The 19,641-nt window shown below is 38.2% G+C and overlaps 5 protein-coding genes across 5 annotated transcripts; 3 read left to right on the top strand and 2 right to left on the bottom strand.

The window, feature by feature from the left end:
• Positions 1-1,118: 1,118 nt before the first annotated feature.
• Positions 1,119-2,672, top strand: MELLADRAFT_77596 (uncharacterized protein; the record flags this gene model as incomplete). Its single annotated transcript, XM_007409318.1, has 4 exons — positions 1,119-1,330; positions 1,399-1,588; positions 1,678-2,174; positions 2,256-2,672. The coding sequence occupies 4 exons, from the start codon at positions 1,235-1,237 to the stop codon at positions 2,280-2,282; spliced, it is 810 nt and encodes a 269-aa protein (XP_007409380.1).
• Positions 2,673-5,536: 2,864 nt separating this feature from the next.
• On the top strand, positions 5,537-6,477 carry MELLADRAFT_35500 (uncharacterized protein; the record flags this gene model as incomplete). The annotated part of the gene is made up of 2 exons (XM_007409319.1): positions 5,537-6,180; positions 6,273-6,477. The coding sequence occupies 2 exons, from the start codon at positions 5,537-5,539 to the stop codon at positions 6,475-6,477; spliced, it is 849 nt and encodes a 282-aa protein (XP_007409381.1).
• Positions 6,478-8,211: 1,734 nt separating this feature from the next.
• On the bottom strand, positions 8,212-9,851 carry MELLADRAFT_85733 (putative metalloendopeptidase M48, Ste24p; the record flags this gene model as incomplete). Its single annotated transcript, XM_007409171.1, has 6 exons — positions 8,212-8,322; positions 8,422-8,577; positions 8,660-8,881; positions 8,960-9,077; positions 9,154-9,651; positions 9,805-9,851. The coding sequence occupies 6 exons, from the start codon at positions 9,849-9,851 to the stop codon at positions 8,212-8,214; spliced, it is 1,152 nt and encodes a 383-aa protein (XP_007409233.1).
• Positions 9,852-12,476: 2,625 nt separating this feature from the next.
• Positions 12,477-13,518, bottom strand: MELLADRAFT_62621 (uncharacterized protein; the record flags this gene model as incomplete). The annotated part of the gene is made up of 3 exons (XM_007409170.1): positions 12,477-13,197; positions 13,236-13,411; positions 13,468-13,518. The coding sequence occupies 3 exons, from the start codon at positions 13,516-13,518 to the stop codon at positions 12,477-12,479; spliced, it is 948 nt and encodes a 315-aa protein (XP_007409232.1).
• Positions 13,519-18,247: 4,729 nt separating this feature from the next.
• MELLADRAFT_85732 (uncharacterized protein) lies at positions 18,248-19,374 on the top strand (the record flags this gene model as incomplete). The annotated part of the gene is made up of 6 exons (XM_007409320.1): positions 18,248-18,265; positions 18,517-18,618; positions 18,691-18,810; positions 18,878-19,093; positions 19,199-19,290; positions 19,359-19,374. The coding sequence occupies 6 exons, from the start codon at positions 18,248-18,250 to the stop codon at positions 19,372-19,374; spliced, it is 564 nt and encodes a 187-aa protein (XP_007409382.1).
• Between the last annotated feature and the right edge of the window lie 267 nt (positions 19,375-19,641).

Genomic DNA, 19,641 nt, shown 5'->3' with positions numbered 1-19,641 from the left:
GAGTGCTGGATGATGATTGAGAGTTCATTTGGTGATCATCAAACATGTCCAAATCGTATTTCCTCCTTTTGAATGGTCGGACTCCGAGACTCTGCATAAGACGATCACGATGAATCGGCAATCGAGACGTGGTTTCTTTTGTGATGTCGTAATTGTTCCACATTCGAATCTCCGTGATCAACTTCAGGGGCATGATTATATCTGTATTTGTAGACTTCAAGTTAAGTGAAGCTCTCGTGAAGAATGATATGTGCATCAAATGACAAAGGGTGAGTGATGGCTACGAAGGTTGAACAAACAGATGATGAAATTGAGAAGAAGGTAAAGTGGTAAAGTACAATTCACTTTGCTTGTTTACAGTTTGATGTTGAAGTTCTTTTGATAAGTTCGATTGTCATTAAAAATCTTGTATGCACATGGTTCACGAGGAGAATCAGTATTTTTACACCCTCTTCTTTGGGTTTTCCTCCATTTTCTTCTAACCAAACTCATCCAAACGGTTTCGACCCAAAATCCACCAAAGCATATTTACTAAAATCCAGCTTAGAGGTGCATATAACCCACTCTATCCTCCTCATCACCTTTACCTCAAGTCAAGCTCAAGTAGGATACAATCGAGCGTCATCTTTCTGAGAGTAGATAGACTAGCTCTAGCCTCTGCCCCTTGGTTTAACTTTTGCGTCATAAGATTGGTATATATAAAGCTTTTGACAGCCTTGCCTCCTTTGAACATCGAAACCATCCAATCGGTCTCATCCATACTTCTTTCCACTTTCTCCTCAAACTCTTCACAAGCACAATTGCTCCCTTTCATCGTTCCTAATCAGTCATTCTTCACCCATTCTGTGGATTGAATTTGATAGGTTTACTTCAGATTTCCAATAAATCGTCCTTCTTCTGATCATAATTGAAAATAAACCCACACGCCAATCTTCAAAATATAGTTCACTAGCTTTTTTTGCACCGCATTTCAATTTTCATTCTTCTCGGAATCCCGAGAAAATCGATTGAAGGGAAACGGGGAAACCTGAACTTTTCTTGGCGCGTTCACTTCACCGCCACATTTATTTTTACTTAACCTCTTCACCTCTCAAAGTTTCGCAAACGCGTCGGTTTGTCAGTTTCACTCCTCATCTAATCCGAGCTGCTCAACACTTCATTTACGACAACACTATTCTTTAACGATCATAGATAGACACTCCACTTCAACCTCAACCACCTGATCGTCTGCAACATGTTCGGAGCTTGTGCTTCTCTCGGTACCATGCTTACCCTCGCAGCTGGTATCTTATATATCTTTTTCTCAATCGGAAATTTCACAATACATCAAGTAAGCTACTCCATAAAACCATTCGTCTACTAAAATTTTATTACTCATTTGTTCCTTTTGATCGATAGCTGGTTCCAAAGCACATTCGGATTGTCCAAATTTCTACTTTTGGTCTTGGAGCAGCTCTCTCAGGTCAACTTAGCGGATCAGCTCAGCAAGGCTTTACAAATTCAAGTTTGTATGGAAACCCAGATCAAGAACTCAATCAACGCAATCCCGGTGATGGTCTTCGTACCTATTATACGTGGGGATTATGGAGTACGTTGATCTCTCACTATCTTTTCTCCCTCGATCATCTCTGCCATGATATCTATCCTGATGAAATCCCGTCTTTTTTTCTGCTAAAGATTATTGCGCGGGGTACAATGGGCCATCGAATCTACAATACTGTACGAGTACGAAATGGGCTCACCGATTTCAGCCTACAGCTGCCCTCGTGGCAGATGCTCCTACAGCATATCAATCAGCTTTAAACAATCTACTCTCAGACCAATTTGAGCGAATCAAATCCGATCGATATCTAGGAGTTTGGAGTCGAATTGCGTTTTATTTCCTTTTTGTCTCGGTTGCATTACTTGGAATTATGATCTTAGCAGGTGGAGGTAGTTCAGCAGGTAGAGGTGCGAGTTGTGCAGCTATTGCACTTAACTTGTTGGTTTTTGGTACTGCTGTGATTGGTACTATGATTTGGACGATTATGGTTTCAATCTTGAAACATAGATTGAATAAACAAACTATCTCTAATGGAATCCCATTAGGAATTGTAGCTGAATATGGCAATGCGATTTGGATTTTATGGGCTATTGATGGTATACTTTTGATTTCATTTATACCCTATATCTTCGTAAGTTTTATTTTCCTTATTGTCTTTTTGAATACTACAACTATTTTGCTGACTTGGAAACATCCTTCTTTTTTCAAATAGGCTTGTATTGCTGGTCGTCGAAAATGATGATAAGTACGAATATTGGAAAAAGTCACCATGAACAAATAAAGAGGTGTTCATATCTTTCAATCATCTCATTTTCTTCACAGTTCACATCCAAGAAACCTTTCTTTACTCTTCCACATAATTCTTTTCCGGTTTTTTATACTTTGATTTAAATCATCTAAAGAAAGTACACTTATTTTTCACATATATATGTACATATGGTTTTCAATCTTTTTTTTCCTTTTTCTTTTGTAGTAAATTTCTTGAGATTCATTCAGAGAGGTATATACATTAGTCTTAACAGTTTACGATTTCGAGTTTTTTTATTGGTTTTTTTGTTTTTTAACTTTTCGATATGAACTTTATAAATATGATGAGTCATTGAAATAATGTCTGCAGTCATGTTATTGGAAAGTTGAAAGATCCCAAAGTGTGAAGCAAGGTAAAAGAAATATTGAAATAAGGTGGTTGTAGATTCAGCATGTACATCAACTAATGAGAATGACACACTATGAGTATCAGTCAAAATCTTGTCATGTTATAGTCTACCCTAAGCACATTGGATCTTCAACCCAGGCATGATTCAATAATGGTGGAATGAAAGAGCTTCAATCTTACCTTTTTGAGGGTAGTGATATGGCCCCAGCCTCAGGAACCAGGTATAGCTTCAAAGCAAAGACCAAACCTCAACCTGGGAATGTGATTGGTCAAATCAAGCATGGTTTTGGTTGCTGACACCACACAATGCGGCTATGGTTAACGCAGGGCACTCAAGATCTCAAACAGCTTCTATGTTGTCTCTTTGAGGGTAGCAATACGGCAAATTTGAATAACCGTCCCATATACCTGGCATTAACACAGCTTTTGACCATCAAAGTTGCACAAAGCTCCATACTGGGACACTTATCACATCTTGAGATTGTTGATTTATGTCACACCTTTTCAAAGATTTCTGTGTCCTGGTTCTTTTCTTCAGCTCTTCAACTTCAATGTGAATTTCAAGAGATCAGATCAGTGTCCTGGGATTGCCACATAGCGTTGAGAATCCAGGGTACTCGAGATATGATTTTTGCTCAAAAGAAAACAAAACCTGGGGCCCGAATTCACCCGTAGTAGGATTATTGTGTTTATTAATGGTGGAGCAGGATCTGTGATGAAGTGAAGCCTTCACTTAATGACTCATGACTCAATTCATGGCAATGGAGAATGGAGTCCGAGCAACAAATCCTCGGGCTACAGGTGCAACAGGGCGCAACCGAAATTGATGATATGAGAGATCCGAGTCTCGGTACCTTTGAAGTTGTTCATGAATCTTTCGATGAAGCTGTTGACCGTGACGATGACCAACAAGGTGAAAGCTGATTCAGAAAGAAATCGAGAAATCAACAAAAGGAAAGAAAGAAACAAGAACTAAACCGAAAGACAGGAAAACAACCAAGAAGAAAGTCATCAACAGAATGAGTAGTAGTATACCATCAATACTTCAATCATCTTCATCAGAATTAAATTGTGGTAGAGAAAACCCAATCAAATCCTTTATAAAACACTTTGATCAACAATCGTCAATCTCACAAGAACATCAAACAATCTCAACTAATTCTCAACAACAACAAGAACTCATTAGTTTTAATCAAGAACAATCTCAATTCTATAATCCTAAATCTAATTTAAATCATCAACTATCATTTCATCAAACATCTACACCAACACCTTCAACTTCTCATCCTAATCATCTCATTCCAGATTGGTCAAAAGCTTATCTAGAAGCTCATCAAAGAAGTCAGTTCATTTGATAACTTTTTATATTCAGTGTACTCATTCTCTGTCTCTCTTGCAGCACCTAGTGTACAAACTCATCATCAGCCATGGCAAAATCAATTCATCTCTCAATCGGAATCGGAATCTCAAGCCAAGTCTTCCAAGACTCAGTTGAATACAACTAGATCTTATAATCCTCGTTTGATTCATTCACTCAACCAACCTCAAATAAACTTATTTCCAAATCATCTTATATCTCCTCAATCATTCAATTATCATCAACCACGCATCACGAATCTTGATCAAAGTAAGCATACATCACTCCTCATCAATGTATAATCACAGGACTCTAATATGGTCTCTTTTATCTTCTCCTAGCTCACGATACTCGCCAATTATCAATCGATAAAGAATCATGGGAATCAGTCTTCCATAAACTGGATCAATCTTTATTAGAAAAAACGCCTTCGAGTATAACCAAGACTTCTCAAGATGTAATCAATTCAATCACTCCAAATGAATCTCATGATGTACTTGCTCTTACAGCTGGTTCGTTAATCGAAACCATTCAATCTCGTCAAAGAGCCGAAAAACAAACTCATACAGATATCGATCAAGGTTCAAAGATTGAAACGATCAATAAGTTTGAAAAAAGTAGTTTTATGAATTTGATGAAGAAATTAAGAGATGGTGAAGTGAAAGTAGAAGGTGATCGAATGATCGAACAAACTTCTACAAGCTCTTTGAAGGGTAAAGCTCCTCAAATCGATCAATCCATAGATCATAGAGGAATGGGAGGAGTATGGGCTAATGATTATGAAGATCGTATGACTTCGATGACTTCGGGATTAAGTTTGAATCAAAACCATCTTAATGGATCAAGTTCGGAACAGAGGTTAGAAGAAGCTTTAGTGTCTGCTAAGAAGGATTTGGATGATCGATTGAATGAGATGAATGAAGTTTATGAAGCCGATGATCAAGCTCGAGAACTTCGAAAAAAGATGAATGCTTTTCAAGGTGATGGTGGATTCGGATATCAGTCTGAAGCGATAGTTGATATTTTACCTGATAGTAGTTTTAATGATCAAACTACCCTTGAAGATATATCGACCAGACTTACATCAGATGATCAACAACAAGGAGGAAGTAACAGACCGCCCGTTGGTATTGATGAAATTTTAAATGCAGCCAGTAAAGTTGATGATCCAAAATACGAAAGGATGATGGCAGAAACAAGAGTACCAGGAGCGAGTGAGCTATGGAATGAAGAATTAGAAGATGATTATGAACTTAATGATATTAGTGGAATGTTTGGAAGACCATTAACGATTCCTGAAATCGAAGCTGAACGGATCAGGAGACAACATATCATTCCATCTGCACAACAACAAGAATGGGATGTATTACAAGAAGATTGGACAGAAGCCTTTGATGTAGAAGCTCAATTTCGATTGATTGATCAAATCGAATCTGAAACGGATTATAAATTTAGAAGACAAAGATCTATGAGATCTGAGATGAATACTACTCATCATCATTCACATCATGATTTGATTGGAGGTGGACTACTTGAATCAGTATTAGAACAAGAAGGAAAAGTGTTAGATGAACCGACTTCAGGACAAGCATGGTATGAATTAGGATTAAGACAACAGGCTAATGAACAAGAAAAATTAGCTATTGCAGCTTTGAAACGATCACTTGAACTTGATCCCAACTTATCGGATGCTAGATTAGCCTTATCAATCAGTTATAGTAATGAGAATCGAAAGAGTGAATCATTAAGAGAGATGGAAAGATGGACAGAAGATACGATGTCCAAGATTAACAAATATTCCAATGTGATCAACATGAGTGGTTTGCGACATATGAAAGAAGAAGAAGAAGCAGAAGAAGAAGAAGAATCGATAGAAGCAAGATATTCGAATTTGATTGAAACTTTATTAAGTTTAGCAAGATTAGGTGGTAGAGAAGAAGGATGTGTAACTGTAGATGAAGATTTACAAATCGCATTAGGTGTATTGTTTAATGGAAAAGAAGAATATGAAAAAGCAAGTGATTGTTTTGGTACGGCTTTATCGGTTAGACCATCAGATCCGATTTTGTTTAATAGGTTAGGTGCTACTTTAGCTAATAATGGAAAAGCTGATGAAGCTATTGAGTTGAGTGATTCTTCTTCTTTTTCTGATCTTGTTTTTTTTCAAACATAAAATCTAATTTTTCTGTCAATACAAATGTTATGGGTTTTTATAGGTATTATTTGAGAGCATTAGAACTTTTACCTAGTTATGTTAGAGCTAGATATAATTTATCAATCTCTTTAATCAATTTAGGTAATTATATGGAATCTATTGAACATCTTTTGATTGGATTAGAAACTCAGGTCGAAGATCAAGGTTCGAGTGGAGTGACTAGTGAAGTACTTTGGCAAACCTTGGAAATCAATTGTTCTTTGTGAGTGATTTTGATGAATTGAACTTTTTAAAGTCTTGGTTCTTTAGATTTATTGATTGTTTTTTGCTTTGTTTGTTTGTTTGTGAATAGGATTCAAAGGATCGATTTAATGGAATCTTGTCAAAGTAAAGATTTAAATCAATTTCGTCAAAAGTTTTTCTTATTGAAAAATTGAAAACAAGAATGAAAAATGATTTTTTAAAACACAAAAGAAATCATGATCATCACATGATTTTTGTTTTGCAAAAGTTTTTTATTTTATTTAATTATGTGATTTTTTTATTCAAGTTTTTGGTTTGTTTCAAAGCATTCAAAAAGAAATTGGTTGGAAGTTTTGAGAAATATAGGGTTTTCAAGAATAGATGTACAAGTTTAGAAAGAGTGTAAAATTATGAGAAGGGGTGTTTGTTTTGAGTTGTAAGATTTGTAAAGTTTGAAAATGATTTTGTACATTTATGTTTCACTCCTTTAAAATTTATTTTCACTGGCAGAATTTGCAGATCATTAATAAATTAAACATCAATGTAGTCAAAATAAATCAAATTATAATTAAAAAAATAGGATTCCAGTTTTTTTGGCGTTGTTGCATATGTTGCATTGTGCCTTGGTGGAGGACAAGGTGTTGCACAACCTAGCCTTACTTTGTGATGTTGCAGCACTTTGTGCAACACAGCATGAGTTGCTACCTTTTGTTGCTTGTTGGGGTGCAACACAGCTGCAAATATGTGTGTTGCAGAGTGCTGCATTGTTGGCCCAGGCTTGAATCTGGTGCGCTTGATCTTTTGTACTGGATAGCACAGGTTACCAGATTCCAGAGTCAGACCCACTGCTGGCAGACCAAATTGGCCAACAAAAGGTCCACCATATTTTACCAGATAGCAGATTTTGGAGGACTAGATTTCAGATATCTGTCTGCTGGTTTTTCCTCCCAAGGAAAATGCCAAGGTACCCACCTCCAAGGGATTTTATTTAATCAATGTTAGATTCAAGTCCCTTGTTCAATTTCAAGCCTTGACCCTGCTTGGTCAAGAATTGATTTGTGTTAACTTGAAGTTTGGAAACACTTTGGTCTGTTTTCATGAAAATTGTGAGCTGCCAGTACTGATTAACAACCTCAGTGTGGAAATGTATTGGCAAGACTCAGAGCCAAGGTAAACAGGAAATTGAGTATCCAAGATTTTTACAAATGATTGATAATTGGATTCTTGTTATCTTCTTCAATGTGAGCTACTAGTGTCTTTTGGGAAAGTAAACCACTAAGGAATCAGGTTTCCTTGATAAACAAAGTTTATTGAGCACACAAGAGCTTTGGTTAAAGGTTCTAAACCAAGTTATCAATGAAGGAGTGTGATCAAATGAGCACTGACTTCAGTTAATTGACCTTTGAACAAATGCTTTATTGTTGCAAGACAGGAGGCTTTGGTACTAGTAATAGGGCTTAGGGCTGACATTTGACTTGGTCTTGAAGAGTTTGGATTTATTAATTGATAGAAAAATAAATTACATTCAATTTTGTAATAACCAAACAAAAACAACACAAATGTTACATAAATCAAATCAAATCAAATCAAAATACACAAAAGTTAACTCAGTTGTTGATGATGTAAGAAAAAAAAGGAAAATCAATTCTATATCCTACATAAAAGAAAATCAGAAAAAAAAAGATCCAAAAGAGATTAACCAATCCTTTATTGTAATTATTAAGATTATCATTATGTTTACACAATTTCAAGTTCTTCTATGTTGCAAGTTTCAGATTAGTTTCATTTTTAATCGAGGTTGAATCTTTAGGATGTTTAATTGAATCATTAAAAACTTTCATAGCTTTAGGTAATGCTTTCCTAATAGCCTAATCAAAAAAACAACCAAAAATAAATCAACGCTACATCCTATCTATGAAATAACAGAGAGAGGAAAGGAAGAAACTGAATGATTTCAAAACACTTACCGTTTCACGATTTTGACCAGTAGGATGAGTTCGTGTCCAAGGAACTTTATCTGACCAATTCACTTCACCTCTTTCTTTTTGTTCATTTTCAACTTCATTTAATAAACCCCATAATGCTAATGCAGCACGTGGATCATATCCAGCTCTAGCCATAATCTATTGCGGTTTTTATATAAAAGTTGCATTAATATTGTCAAAAATAAAATGTGGAGAGAGAAAGAGAATAGGATAAACAAACCAAGAGTCCAAGTTCGTCAGCTTCCGTTTCTAATTTCCTACTATAAGCTCTTTCTGCCACTACATTATTCAAATAATTAATCATAGTGGCTAATCCATCTGAAACGATTGGGAAACTAATGGTTAAAGCAAATGAGATTCCTCTGATCACATCAAATGCTACTGCAGATAAAGCTGAGAATCCCATGTTTTCGACTGCATGTCTTTCAATGACATGTGAGATCTATCAGAGTCAAAATCGAAGAGAAAGGTAAATGAGTTCGATTGAAAAAAGTGTAGTGAGGAAGGAGACTTAAAAGACCTCGTGAGCAATGATTGCGGCTGTAAGAGATTCATCTTCATCCAAGAGATCTAATAGACCTGAATAAACAAAGATTTCCTTGGTTGGTAAAACAAATGCATTAATCTTAGGCAAATCACTATCCAAAGGAAGCCAGACAGACCGTTCAATCAGTCTAAAGATAAACAATCAAATACTCAAAGGCAAGGACTCACATCACAAAGAGATCCCAATCCCTAGTCTCTAAAATCTTTTCCGGATTACTCGTTTCAGGTTTCCAAGGCATCAGAGAAGAACCAGTAGTAGCCGAAGGTTTCACTCCATTCCTAGCTTCGATCCTTTTCATTCTTTGTTTGATTCCGATTTCATCTCTAGGCCAAGTAGCGGCTGAGATTGGAGTTTCGATTTCAAGTGCTGTGATCAATCGATCACAAATCTTTTTAATTAGTTTGATTCGATGATCTTGTTGATTTAATATCGATTTAGATTCTGTATTTAAAACTTCTTCAAATCTTCGATGTGACCATTCTACTTCTTCTGATTCGGTCATCAATAATAATCTCCAACGTGAGGTTCGTTGACTTTGATCTATACCGATTGCAATGATTAAACAGATTGTAAAGATCGGTATGGTTAATAAAGTTCTAGAGGCTCTAGGGAAATGTTTTGATAATCTCCATCTATACCAAAATGGTAAGATTAATAAGGTTGCTCTTGTTAATGATAATAAATATGATTTAAACATTGGTACTGAGCATGAAAAGACTCCAAAGCCAAAGATCTAGAAACCCAAAGAAAAACACTTAAAGTCTACTTAGATTTGATTCTTATTTGATTTCTGTGTAGATTTTGAGAATGTAACTTACGTCTTTCTTTGGAGGGGTTGCACGAAATCTACGAATGATTGTTCCATTTGATCTGAAGGGTTGAAATGTGAAATGAAATTGAGATAGGTAGAGAGGTTTAACTGAAGTTGTTTGATGAAGCTTTGTGTTTAATAAAGTTGAAGGTTTATTCGATGGATTCCTGAATTGATTTGAACGTGTTTCTTGAATAAAGCTTTGATTTGATTTGATGAGATTAGATGATTTATTGTTTTTTGTTAGTTTGATAAACCATTTGTGATAAGTTGAGAATGCCATCGAGAATGATAATCCCGAGTTCGATTGAAACTTGAGTGTGTTCGATTGTTTAGAGTTGAGAGTTTGGTATTCGCTTCAAACACTAGCTGAGATGAAGTTTGATGTTCAATCGATTTGAATTCTCATCGTTGTGATCTTGAAATTCATTTTGCAAGTCAAAAACCAATTCCGAATGTTAGGATCGATCGATCTGAGAAATCGGGAAACTTCAAGATCAATTCAAGCAGATTCAAATAAAAAGTCGGAGTTATTAATCACACATGACATCATACCCTATAAATTATCTTTACCAAGAAGTCATCACATATAGCCTGTAACAAGCTCACTTGTTTATCATTCACAATCAAAAAGAGAAGAAATGATGGGTGAATTATAGATAAGTATCCCTGGCTGCATTACAAGAAAGGTGGCTCTAGAGAAGCAAATCATTTTGAGTTCAAGTAGGGCTTTCACTCAAAACTCTCCAACTGATTGTAATCATCATAAAGCCTCCTGTCACGATTGAACACAATCTTTATTACCCATGCGCTGAAGAACTTGAGTACAATTGACATCTCACGTCCAAAAATTAAGAATGGTTTGAACAAATCTGACCCTGTGTGATGGGCAGGTGAAGTCAAAATCTGATTCTGATGAACTCTTAAACTTCATTTAGTGTCTGTTACTGTGTTTTTGATGATTCTTTTCATTGTTCAAAATGATTCAAAAGAGTTATCTAATGCTCCATTTCTGGTTTCATAATCCAAAAGACCAGGCAATACCAATCAAAAGGTTCACAATATGAATCATGACATTGAAGACATGAATATTGCAAACAATTGAAGCATTTGAAGTATCACAAGGAAGAAGTAAACAGATCTTGACAAACACAAATTTTGGAAAATTCCACTTTCAATAATGATGGGAATTGTGCTCACAAGCACAAATAGTTCTTCTTGTTCTCTTACTCCCTGTACTACTGCAGGTTATAAGACATTGATCTCTTCCACCAAGTGTTCATCTTTCTATTTGATTCTTTTCATAGAGCTCATGTCCTACAGCTATCTGTCCAGGTATTCTTCTGCTCTATTGCGTCATTACAAATCCACATCAAATAAAATCATGCTATCTTTCTTGTTCTTCAGCGTGTAGAAGTTCAATCTGAGTATTTGTTTTGTATTTTCAGAGGCTACATTGACAAATGTACTGACAATAAACCATCAAAACTAATGACTGCCTGTAGCACATACTGGAATTTGGTCCTGATATTGTCAAGCCAGCATTTCTAAATCTTCAAGCACCACATATTTGACAGTTCTGGACCAAACCCCTTGCTGCTTGGTGAATCACTAAGCCCATCTCCCTGTCTAAGTATCTTGTTGAGCAAATTAAACTTCAACTGGTCAAAAAACATCCTATCTTTGAACATTCTGCACATATAGCCAGAGAAATCCTTGGTCAATTTAAATACAGAACATCAACAGCCTTTAAGTGCAAATGCAAACCTATGGGTGTTTGCTAGAGTTCAAAATACTGTGTTGACATTTAAAGCCCCAATCTTAGCATTCGTCACATGTTGTTGCTTGATAATTATAAAGTTTAATTGTTAGTACAATAACCAAGATGGATGCCAAAAATGCCAACATGTTGTCCAAAAGCTGGGATCAAGACACATTTTTTGGTATGTTTGCTCTCTTCCTGACATTGTGATATTTTTGTATACCCTGGTTTTTGTTTCTGCTCAGAGAATATTGCATTTCAGGTAGTGAGACTGTCAGTCTCCTTTGTAAAGCTCTCAAGTTCATTCTTCAACATAGAAAGACCAAAACAGCTGTCCAATCATTTTCAAAAGTCTCAATGTGAGATACTCTTCATGGAGGGATCTCAAGATTAGCCTGGGGTCATCAGCATGTTGAGAATTGAGGGCTTGCATGAGATTGACAAATGTACTGAGATTCTCTTCATGTTTGGTGTCTCACGCCACAATCCTGTTATAGTGCCAAGAGGGAAGCATCACAAAACATAGACCAGTGATTCTGTAATAACACCCAAAAATACATGTCCATTAGACTTTGGCTTGCTACCAGAAATAGTCAAAAGAAATTGATTTTGAAAAATGCTCTGTGGAGGGTAATTCTGAATAGCCATCAATGATAGAACCCCAAAACCACTTTGATTTGTGATTTGGATGAGTTTTCAACTTTGATCTTTACTGAAATAATTGCCTATGTACAATTTTTCTCATCAATATTGAGAAATATCAGATCCCACTTTGGTTTTATATAGTGACAAGAGAACATCATGTGCTACAGAGACAATGAATGAAAAATCTTAACAATTTGAAATAAAGAAATGAAGACTAAGAAATATACACAGTCACACAGAATCACAATCATTTCATACAGGCTATGCCAGCTTCATATGATATCTGGGTTCTTTCTTCTCATTGGGTTTCTGAAGATTGATTTTGTGATTTCAAAAAAACTTCTGACTTTGCTTTCTCTTTTTCTTTTATTTTTACTTTTACTGTTATGAACAAGCTCAAACTCTGGACCCACAATTGCTGCAATTCTAAAATCATAGCTTAGTCGATGATCTGTATCTTCAGGTGTGCCTAGTAATACAGGAGAGGCATGTGGTACATTCATTCCATGGCCATCTGGTGCTGCACTATCATGTTGTACAAAGACAAAGACCTCATTTGGTTGTTGTTGAGGTAAATAATACCAGCTTTGTTTCTTGTTATAGCTCCAGGCTTGAATTGCATTATCTGCTTCCATGGGATGATGACCAAAGTCCAAATGATCTTCATCTGAAACTGTTGTCCAATCACAAATGGCTAGAGGATCACGTTCAACCTGTTGGATTGGTCTCCATACATTCAATATCACCACATGGTTTCCCTGCCTCATTTCCTCCAGAAATTCATTTGCTTTTGCATCATTCAAAGCTTTAAGTCTTGTGGTTATAAAGTTCTCTTTGATAAATTTGGCCCCAATTGATGACATGTCAGAGTGTATTCCACGTGTTGGCTTCTCTGAGGCTGTGGTTGGGTCTTTGCCTCTATGGCCACGTGAAACACAGAATGCTAAGTGTGAATTTGTTCTAAGTCGAGCAAGAAGATTAGCCTTCTTTTTCCTGTCCTTTTCAATCATAGATTGAGTTGTGTTACTTACAGTTCTTTCACCAGAGCTATAGCATCTCTTTCCAATAATTTTGTATACCCATCAGAAAATGCATCTAGATGCAAAGCATCTGAAGGAAATTCACGCAAAACATAAGTGAATCCTTGTGTCTTGAGGTCAGGTTCTTTCTGAAGTTTACGAAGGTCCTGAAGGGGTATCTGGACTCCCTGCAAATCTGGTACATATCCCCTAGCATCTACTCCTTTGAAGATTTGGACCTCACCAAAGGTAGGTACAAGTCCTGATCAAAGTGGCCCAGCAGAATCAAGCACATTTTGAAAAGGGAGTGAGTTGGTACAAAATCATCATGATAAGGGGAATCAAATCCGGCTAACCTTGCAGGTCTCTCCTTGAAAGTGACTTACAACCATCAAAGGTAAAATGGAAGTGCACCAAGAGAAGTAAGGTTCTGTAAAAGGGTGAATGCATAGTGATTCAAATTTGATAAAGAAGAGATTTAATCGACAGGATTGAGTCTCAGAAACTGAATAGATCAGGATTTTCTACTTGTGGGAAGATGAAATTTATATTTGAGAGGCAAAATCAGTCAGGTTGACCAATCTAGTTAAACCACATGCAAAACCAATAATTGTTATATTTTGAAATGAGACCCCAATAAAACACTTCTTTGAAGATTGGATATGATTCCAAGAAGCAAATTGCAAAGAAAAATCCAAGGTGACACAAAGTTTTGATTCAAATATGTGGTTACCATTGTTCAATGGCTGCGGCTAAAAGTCACCAGACTGTTTCTGAACCTTTTAAAATTCCTGTATACAAAAGTTCATGCTGCAGCTGTACAATACAGTTGCTGTTCCCATGATAAGGTACCCCTGGTCACCAAGGGAGTTTTAAAACTTGTATAATAGAAAGGGTGGGGAGATAAATTTCTGATGAGATATCATACAGTGGGTAAAGTCAACAATGTAATATCACCTGCCAAACCAAATCTTGCCTTTTGACAAAATGATGCACCACTAAACTTTAATGCTCACCCATGATACTTAGACAGCTGCAATGTGCTCATTGAGTGTTATCAAAATATGTCAAGGACAAATGAGAGATATTTTTTCACAAAGATCTGGGGCAGCCATCAAATTTTCAGACTTAGCTGTAAAGGACCATAGTCCTCACTAAAAGGATGTTTGAAGGAAGGGGATTCTCTTGGAGGGAACATCTGATCTAATGCCACAAAGTGGACTTTGAAGTCTAGAACCAAAGTGTGTACTATTTATTTCTGACTCCAAAGAATATGAGATAAGATATCAGTCTCAATTCCCTAAGGATCCAGTTCCATGTGGAGCTTTGAGTGAGAAGAAAAACAACAATGTCAAGTCTAGAGGTTATTTATCTGAGGTCTGTATGTTTGTAGTGATGTAGTATGCTTGTAATGATATGTGATCATTACATTAGCACCTTATTAAGTGGTCAGCTGATTAGCTAAGGCTCAGATGGGGACTGAGGATGATACTGGAATTGATGCTTGTTTTTGGTCTCAGCAATCATTGAATTCAGTTTTGCTACAATTTCTAGGGGACCTATAAAGGCCAAAATTGCTGAAAATTAGGTGCTGAAGAGGAAATTTTTCCCCAAAACAACCTAGGGAAAATGGACCAGAAACTTTTTCAGGCAGGATTGTTACACATTCTTGGCTTTACCCTCTGTCAATGCAATTGACAGGCAAAATACCTGGACAATACATGTTTTACAGTCATCTCAGTTGGAGTATGTTCCAAAATTTCTCTTCCACCTATCCTTTGACTAAGACTGCCATGTTTAATTGTTGAGCTGCTCTCCCCTTTGACAACTGTCTTGTGAAAAAATGGATATCCCTTTCTCCAAGAGATGAATATGGTGAAGCCCCCTGTTAAATGACTGGATTCTCCTCTTGAGCTTACAAGACCAGTGTTTATCTTTCCTTGTTATAAATCTTGTACACTGTGAGATGAAGACAGCCACTAGGGAAGCAAGATCACAAAGAATCAACTCGAGCACAGGTTGGAAAGTAATGTACATTTTCCATCATCTTTGTCTCCTCTTGGAGTTCCTCTGTTCCAATCTTTCTCTTGCATGATCATCTTTCTGTGGACTCATCAACTTTTAGACTCCTATCATTCCATTCTTCCCCTGTAAAGACCAATAGGATCAAATCTGATTGTAATAGATGATAGACTTATAGATATAGCCCAAATTTAAAAGCACTTTATTTGTTTGGTGTACAAGCTAGTCAATGTTGCACCGAAGAAACACAGTTAAGCATGAAAATAGTGCAATAAGACTGACAAATAAGGTTTTTTATACTGATCAGGGTAAGGGGCCTGTGAAGCACATAATTGAGCAAAAAAAATTGGTCATTTTTGGAAAGTAACATTTCAGACTATGTGGCATCTAGTAGTTCAATTCTGTATTGACAGACTTCATACATCTGTAGGAGCTCTTCATGAATGTTCTGACTTGATTGCCTTGAAGCTGCAGGAGTCATTCTGATCCTCAGAGCCAGGATTCATTCTGACCTTTTCACTTGCCTGTGGAAAGCAGCTTCTTACGGTTGCAGATACAAGGTATTTCCAGAAGATTGGAATCTTTGAGAAATCTTCACATTGGTCAGAAGATAATTATATTGCAAGTCCAAAATTCCACAATATCACATTCATCCACTAAAGTTGTCTACCTATTTGTTCACACACAACACCTCGCTCTTAAAATGCGAGTGCCTCTCCGCTTCCAGATGGACGTAGTACATCCATCTCCCTTGAAGATCATGACAAGAATCATTCTGATGACTGAAACAGCATTCTCTCAAGTCAATTATGGTTCTTTGGCTCAAGCGGTGAAACCTTCAGTTCAAGTCCTTGAGGCTTGCAGAAAACCTTGAATGAACAAAGTATAGCAGCCATATGATCAATTGGAAATCTGTCATATCCCATAGGCAAAACCATAAGTCCAGAAAATGTATTGGCGGTAATGAGCTCTGAAAGCTATGAAAGATTGGCCACAAGGTTAATGTTGTAGTTACGATACTGATAGAATGTTATGAGACATGCACTCTCACAATTCTGAAAGCAAGAGAAATACAGGCATTTGGAATATGGTCAAATGGTCAAATGGTCAAATGGTCATATGGTCAAATGTGTTGAAGCTGGAAGACAAAGTTGATGGTGATTTGGGTCAAACTTGGGTAGTTCATCTCAAGAGCAACAGTATTCTTTGATTTTGAGCTCAAAATGTGTTAGGCAAGGGGCCCAAGGACTGATGAAAGAAGGCAAAGCTGATAAAAAGAACATGCCACGCTCAAGGATTGCAAGATTGACTGAATGTGGGGACCTTGAGTGCCCTTGTCATTGTCCATTAAGAACACTTCACTCAAAACCAGCTGTTTGAGGGTTTTCAGATGGGAGGGACAGGTAGTGCCCTCATAATATCTGAGAGTTGATTGTTTAACATTGCTGAGCTTGAGTGGCGGAAGATGTTTGATGCCTTCAACTATACATTCTATATACGTTGGTGAGTCTGGCTGACCTCTGAACGTGAGATGTTGAAGACTTCCAAGACCAGGAGATATTGTTGCAAGGTTGCCACCAAAGTGGTCAATTTGTATTGATTCATGTTTGTGTAGATCAGGTGGGCGGTAGAGACAGAGAGTGGTAAGCTAATGACAATGAGAAACCAATTTGAAGAGGCTTTTGGGAGGATGGCATGTAACTCGCGAAGTGTGATGTCCCCTCCGCCTCCAAAGCTATGCTTCCTAGGGATATCCGTCCTGAGGCAATCCAGAACCTTAGAGCAGACAGCTAGCCCGTCAGAATGAGCACTGTTCATCATCTGTAGTAACTTTGATTTTGGTTACATCAGCAGAAGAGGGCAGTGGGTAGTGGCGTCGATTTTAGTCTCTGACAGCTTGCTCTATAGAAAGAGAGTCCTCTGGTGGTTCGAGCCATTCACTTCTTTTCTCCACCTCCAGTACTTGAACACGACATCCATGCCTGGGTAAGATCAAGAAGAGAAATCCTACTCGCCTTCCTAATGATAGGTCGACACCTCGAATAGATCCTACGATTGACGACAGAAAAGGATTGAAAGCTAGTCAGGATAGGTGATTCCGGTTTATGTTGACAGATCCATAAAGTTGTGTGCTGTCCAGATTGGAGTCATATTCCCGAGTCAATTTTCTTCAATTTACTCCTGCCATACCGATCGTCGAGAAGGTATCCTATGATCTCAAGAAGGACTTCATCAGGTAGGCGATTAAGCAGGTCTTCATCGGTCTCCAATGTTCTTTTGTTTCGCCACGGTCGATTGTAGCTCCTTTTTGGTCCTGCATACTGATCAAGCGTAGAAGCTCAAGATCTCCTTCAGCTGGACTATGTAAGGCGATGAAAAAATTGACGACGGAAGGTGGAGTCCGAGATACTGAAGTTGCTTGGGACTGCTTGGGCTGGATGAGGTTGGATGCAAGGTCGCTTTTGAACCGGCCTTGCGAGCTCAGGGTCGGCCCCGGTGCTGGTACATAATCGGCAAGAGTGCCTTTCACTCATAAGCTGTCACAAACCTTTCACACATAGAGCGTACCCCTGGGGTGGCGGACCATTTGCACTTCCACCCCTCACCCATTTACTATAAATTGATACGTTCGATTCACGTCTTTCTCGATTCCTTCGCTATCCCGCAATTGAAATCCATCGATTGCTCCCTAACGAGTAAAGGCTATCATCCACCTCGAGAGAGATCATAATCCACCCCGTCTTCGAGTAAGTAGAGTCGCACAAATTGATTTCGCGTTTCTCGTTGCACCAAGAGGCAATCAAGTCTTTACCTGCACGGGCTTTGCTCTACAACCCAACGTCGTTCTCGATCATTAGCGAACTTGAACGTTCGAAATCTTCCATCGCTCAACTCTTGTGCCGAATCTTACGATTGTCGAATCATCTGTTCGTCGTTGCGTTTGTCCAGTTAGCTGTGGTAGAGCGCTTATTTAAGGCCATCAAATTTTTCGACAGTGTGAGATGAGTGGAAGAGTCGTTGTAAGCCGAGCTTTTTTCGTTCTCATTCTTCTTCTCGTTTCGACGTACTGTCCATAGAGACGGCCATGGCCTCACTGGGTACTTTGCCGTGACTAGCCATCTGTCCGTCCACATTTGGCTCCTGGACCCCGATGAATTGGTTCATTTTTAAAGCTCTTCGCTGCGTTCTCTATTTCGTGGCGCAGGAATCACCTTTAGTCGGCCTTATCCCGTTGAGCATCAGCTAATTGTTTCCCTCCGATGGCTCACAGTCGCCAGCTTACCGGAGCATCATCGATGAAGTCGTTACACATTGCCGAGCTGATTTCGATGAAATGGGAATCGAACAAGCCGTATTGGATGCATTGCAAGCAGTTAAGATTGCCTCATAAGATGATCGTCACCTGTGTAGCACATTGCTTACAATCTTGCTCTCGCTCTTGCAGTCTTGGGAAACCAAGTTGGCCGCTACAAGGGTGACCGACTTCTCGGCGGACCCTCGGCTAGGCCCCATTCAAGAAGCTTTAGGACCGGCGCTACCCAAGCCTGAAGATTCTGCCGAACCTGTTAGTTGCGCACATCAATGATGCGACAGAGTTGTCCTGGTTGTTGCTGATGCCAAATCCGGAGCAGGATAGACAGGCTTCAACTTCAGAATCCAAACCAGCCGCTCCTACCACCCCATCCAAGCGATCTGAAAAAGTCGATCATGATACCGATGAAATCAATTCCGACTTGGACGATTCGGAAGATGAAGCAGATGCTGCGGATGTAGAAGATAATGAAAACGGCGGTGGTGCAAACGGAAACAATAATCCTGGTGATCTTGTGATTGCGCTCTATGACAAAGTAGGCCGCTTTACTTGGCTTCTTGCCACTCACTAGAAGAGCAGTCTCAATCGTTCTGTCTCCGAAAAGTTTGGCTGAGAATACTTCCTGGTGTGATACACCAAGGTTCAACGCGTTAAGAACAAGTGGAAAATTACGTTGAAAGACGGCATCGTATCCGTTCAGGGGAAGGATTACGTGTTTCACAAGTGTAATGGGTAGGCCCCTTTCCTTGATCAACTTTGCAATCTACTAGGGTCCATATTTACATCTCATTATCTTTCAGCGAATTCGAGTGGTAAACTATCTGCGATTCCGAAGCACCGCACTTAATCAATCAGTATCTTTTCCAGGCCTTGTCGCGTCCTACCTATATTACACTACCCATATTGTACTTCTTCAAATTGGTTCCCTTTTTGTCTTTCTGTTAGTATCATGACGTTAGAAGTGAGTGATTGGTCATCTTTTGGTCCTTCCTCACCCAATGAAAAGGAAGTATGGAAAGCAATGAGGATAAGTAGCAGTGCAGTACTGAAGTCACTGGCAAGTCACTGCATGTGTGGGATTGG

This window comes from Melampsora larici-populina (genome assembly GCF_000204055.1).
Source record: "Melampsora larici-populina 98AG31 unplaced genomic scaffold MELLAscaffold_15, whole genome shotgun sequence".
Taxonomy (NCBI): domain Eukaryota; kingdom Fungi; phylum Basidiomycota; class Pucciniomycetes; order Pucciniales; family Melampsoraceae; genus Melampsora; species Melampsora laricis-populina.
This window is presented reverse-complemented; position numbering and strand designations above follow the sequence as displayed.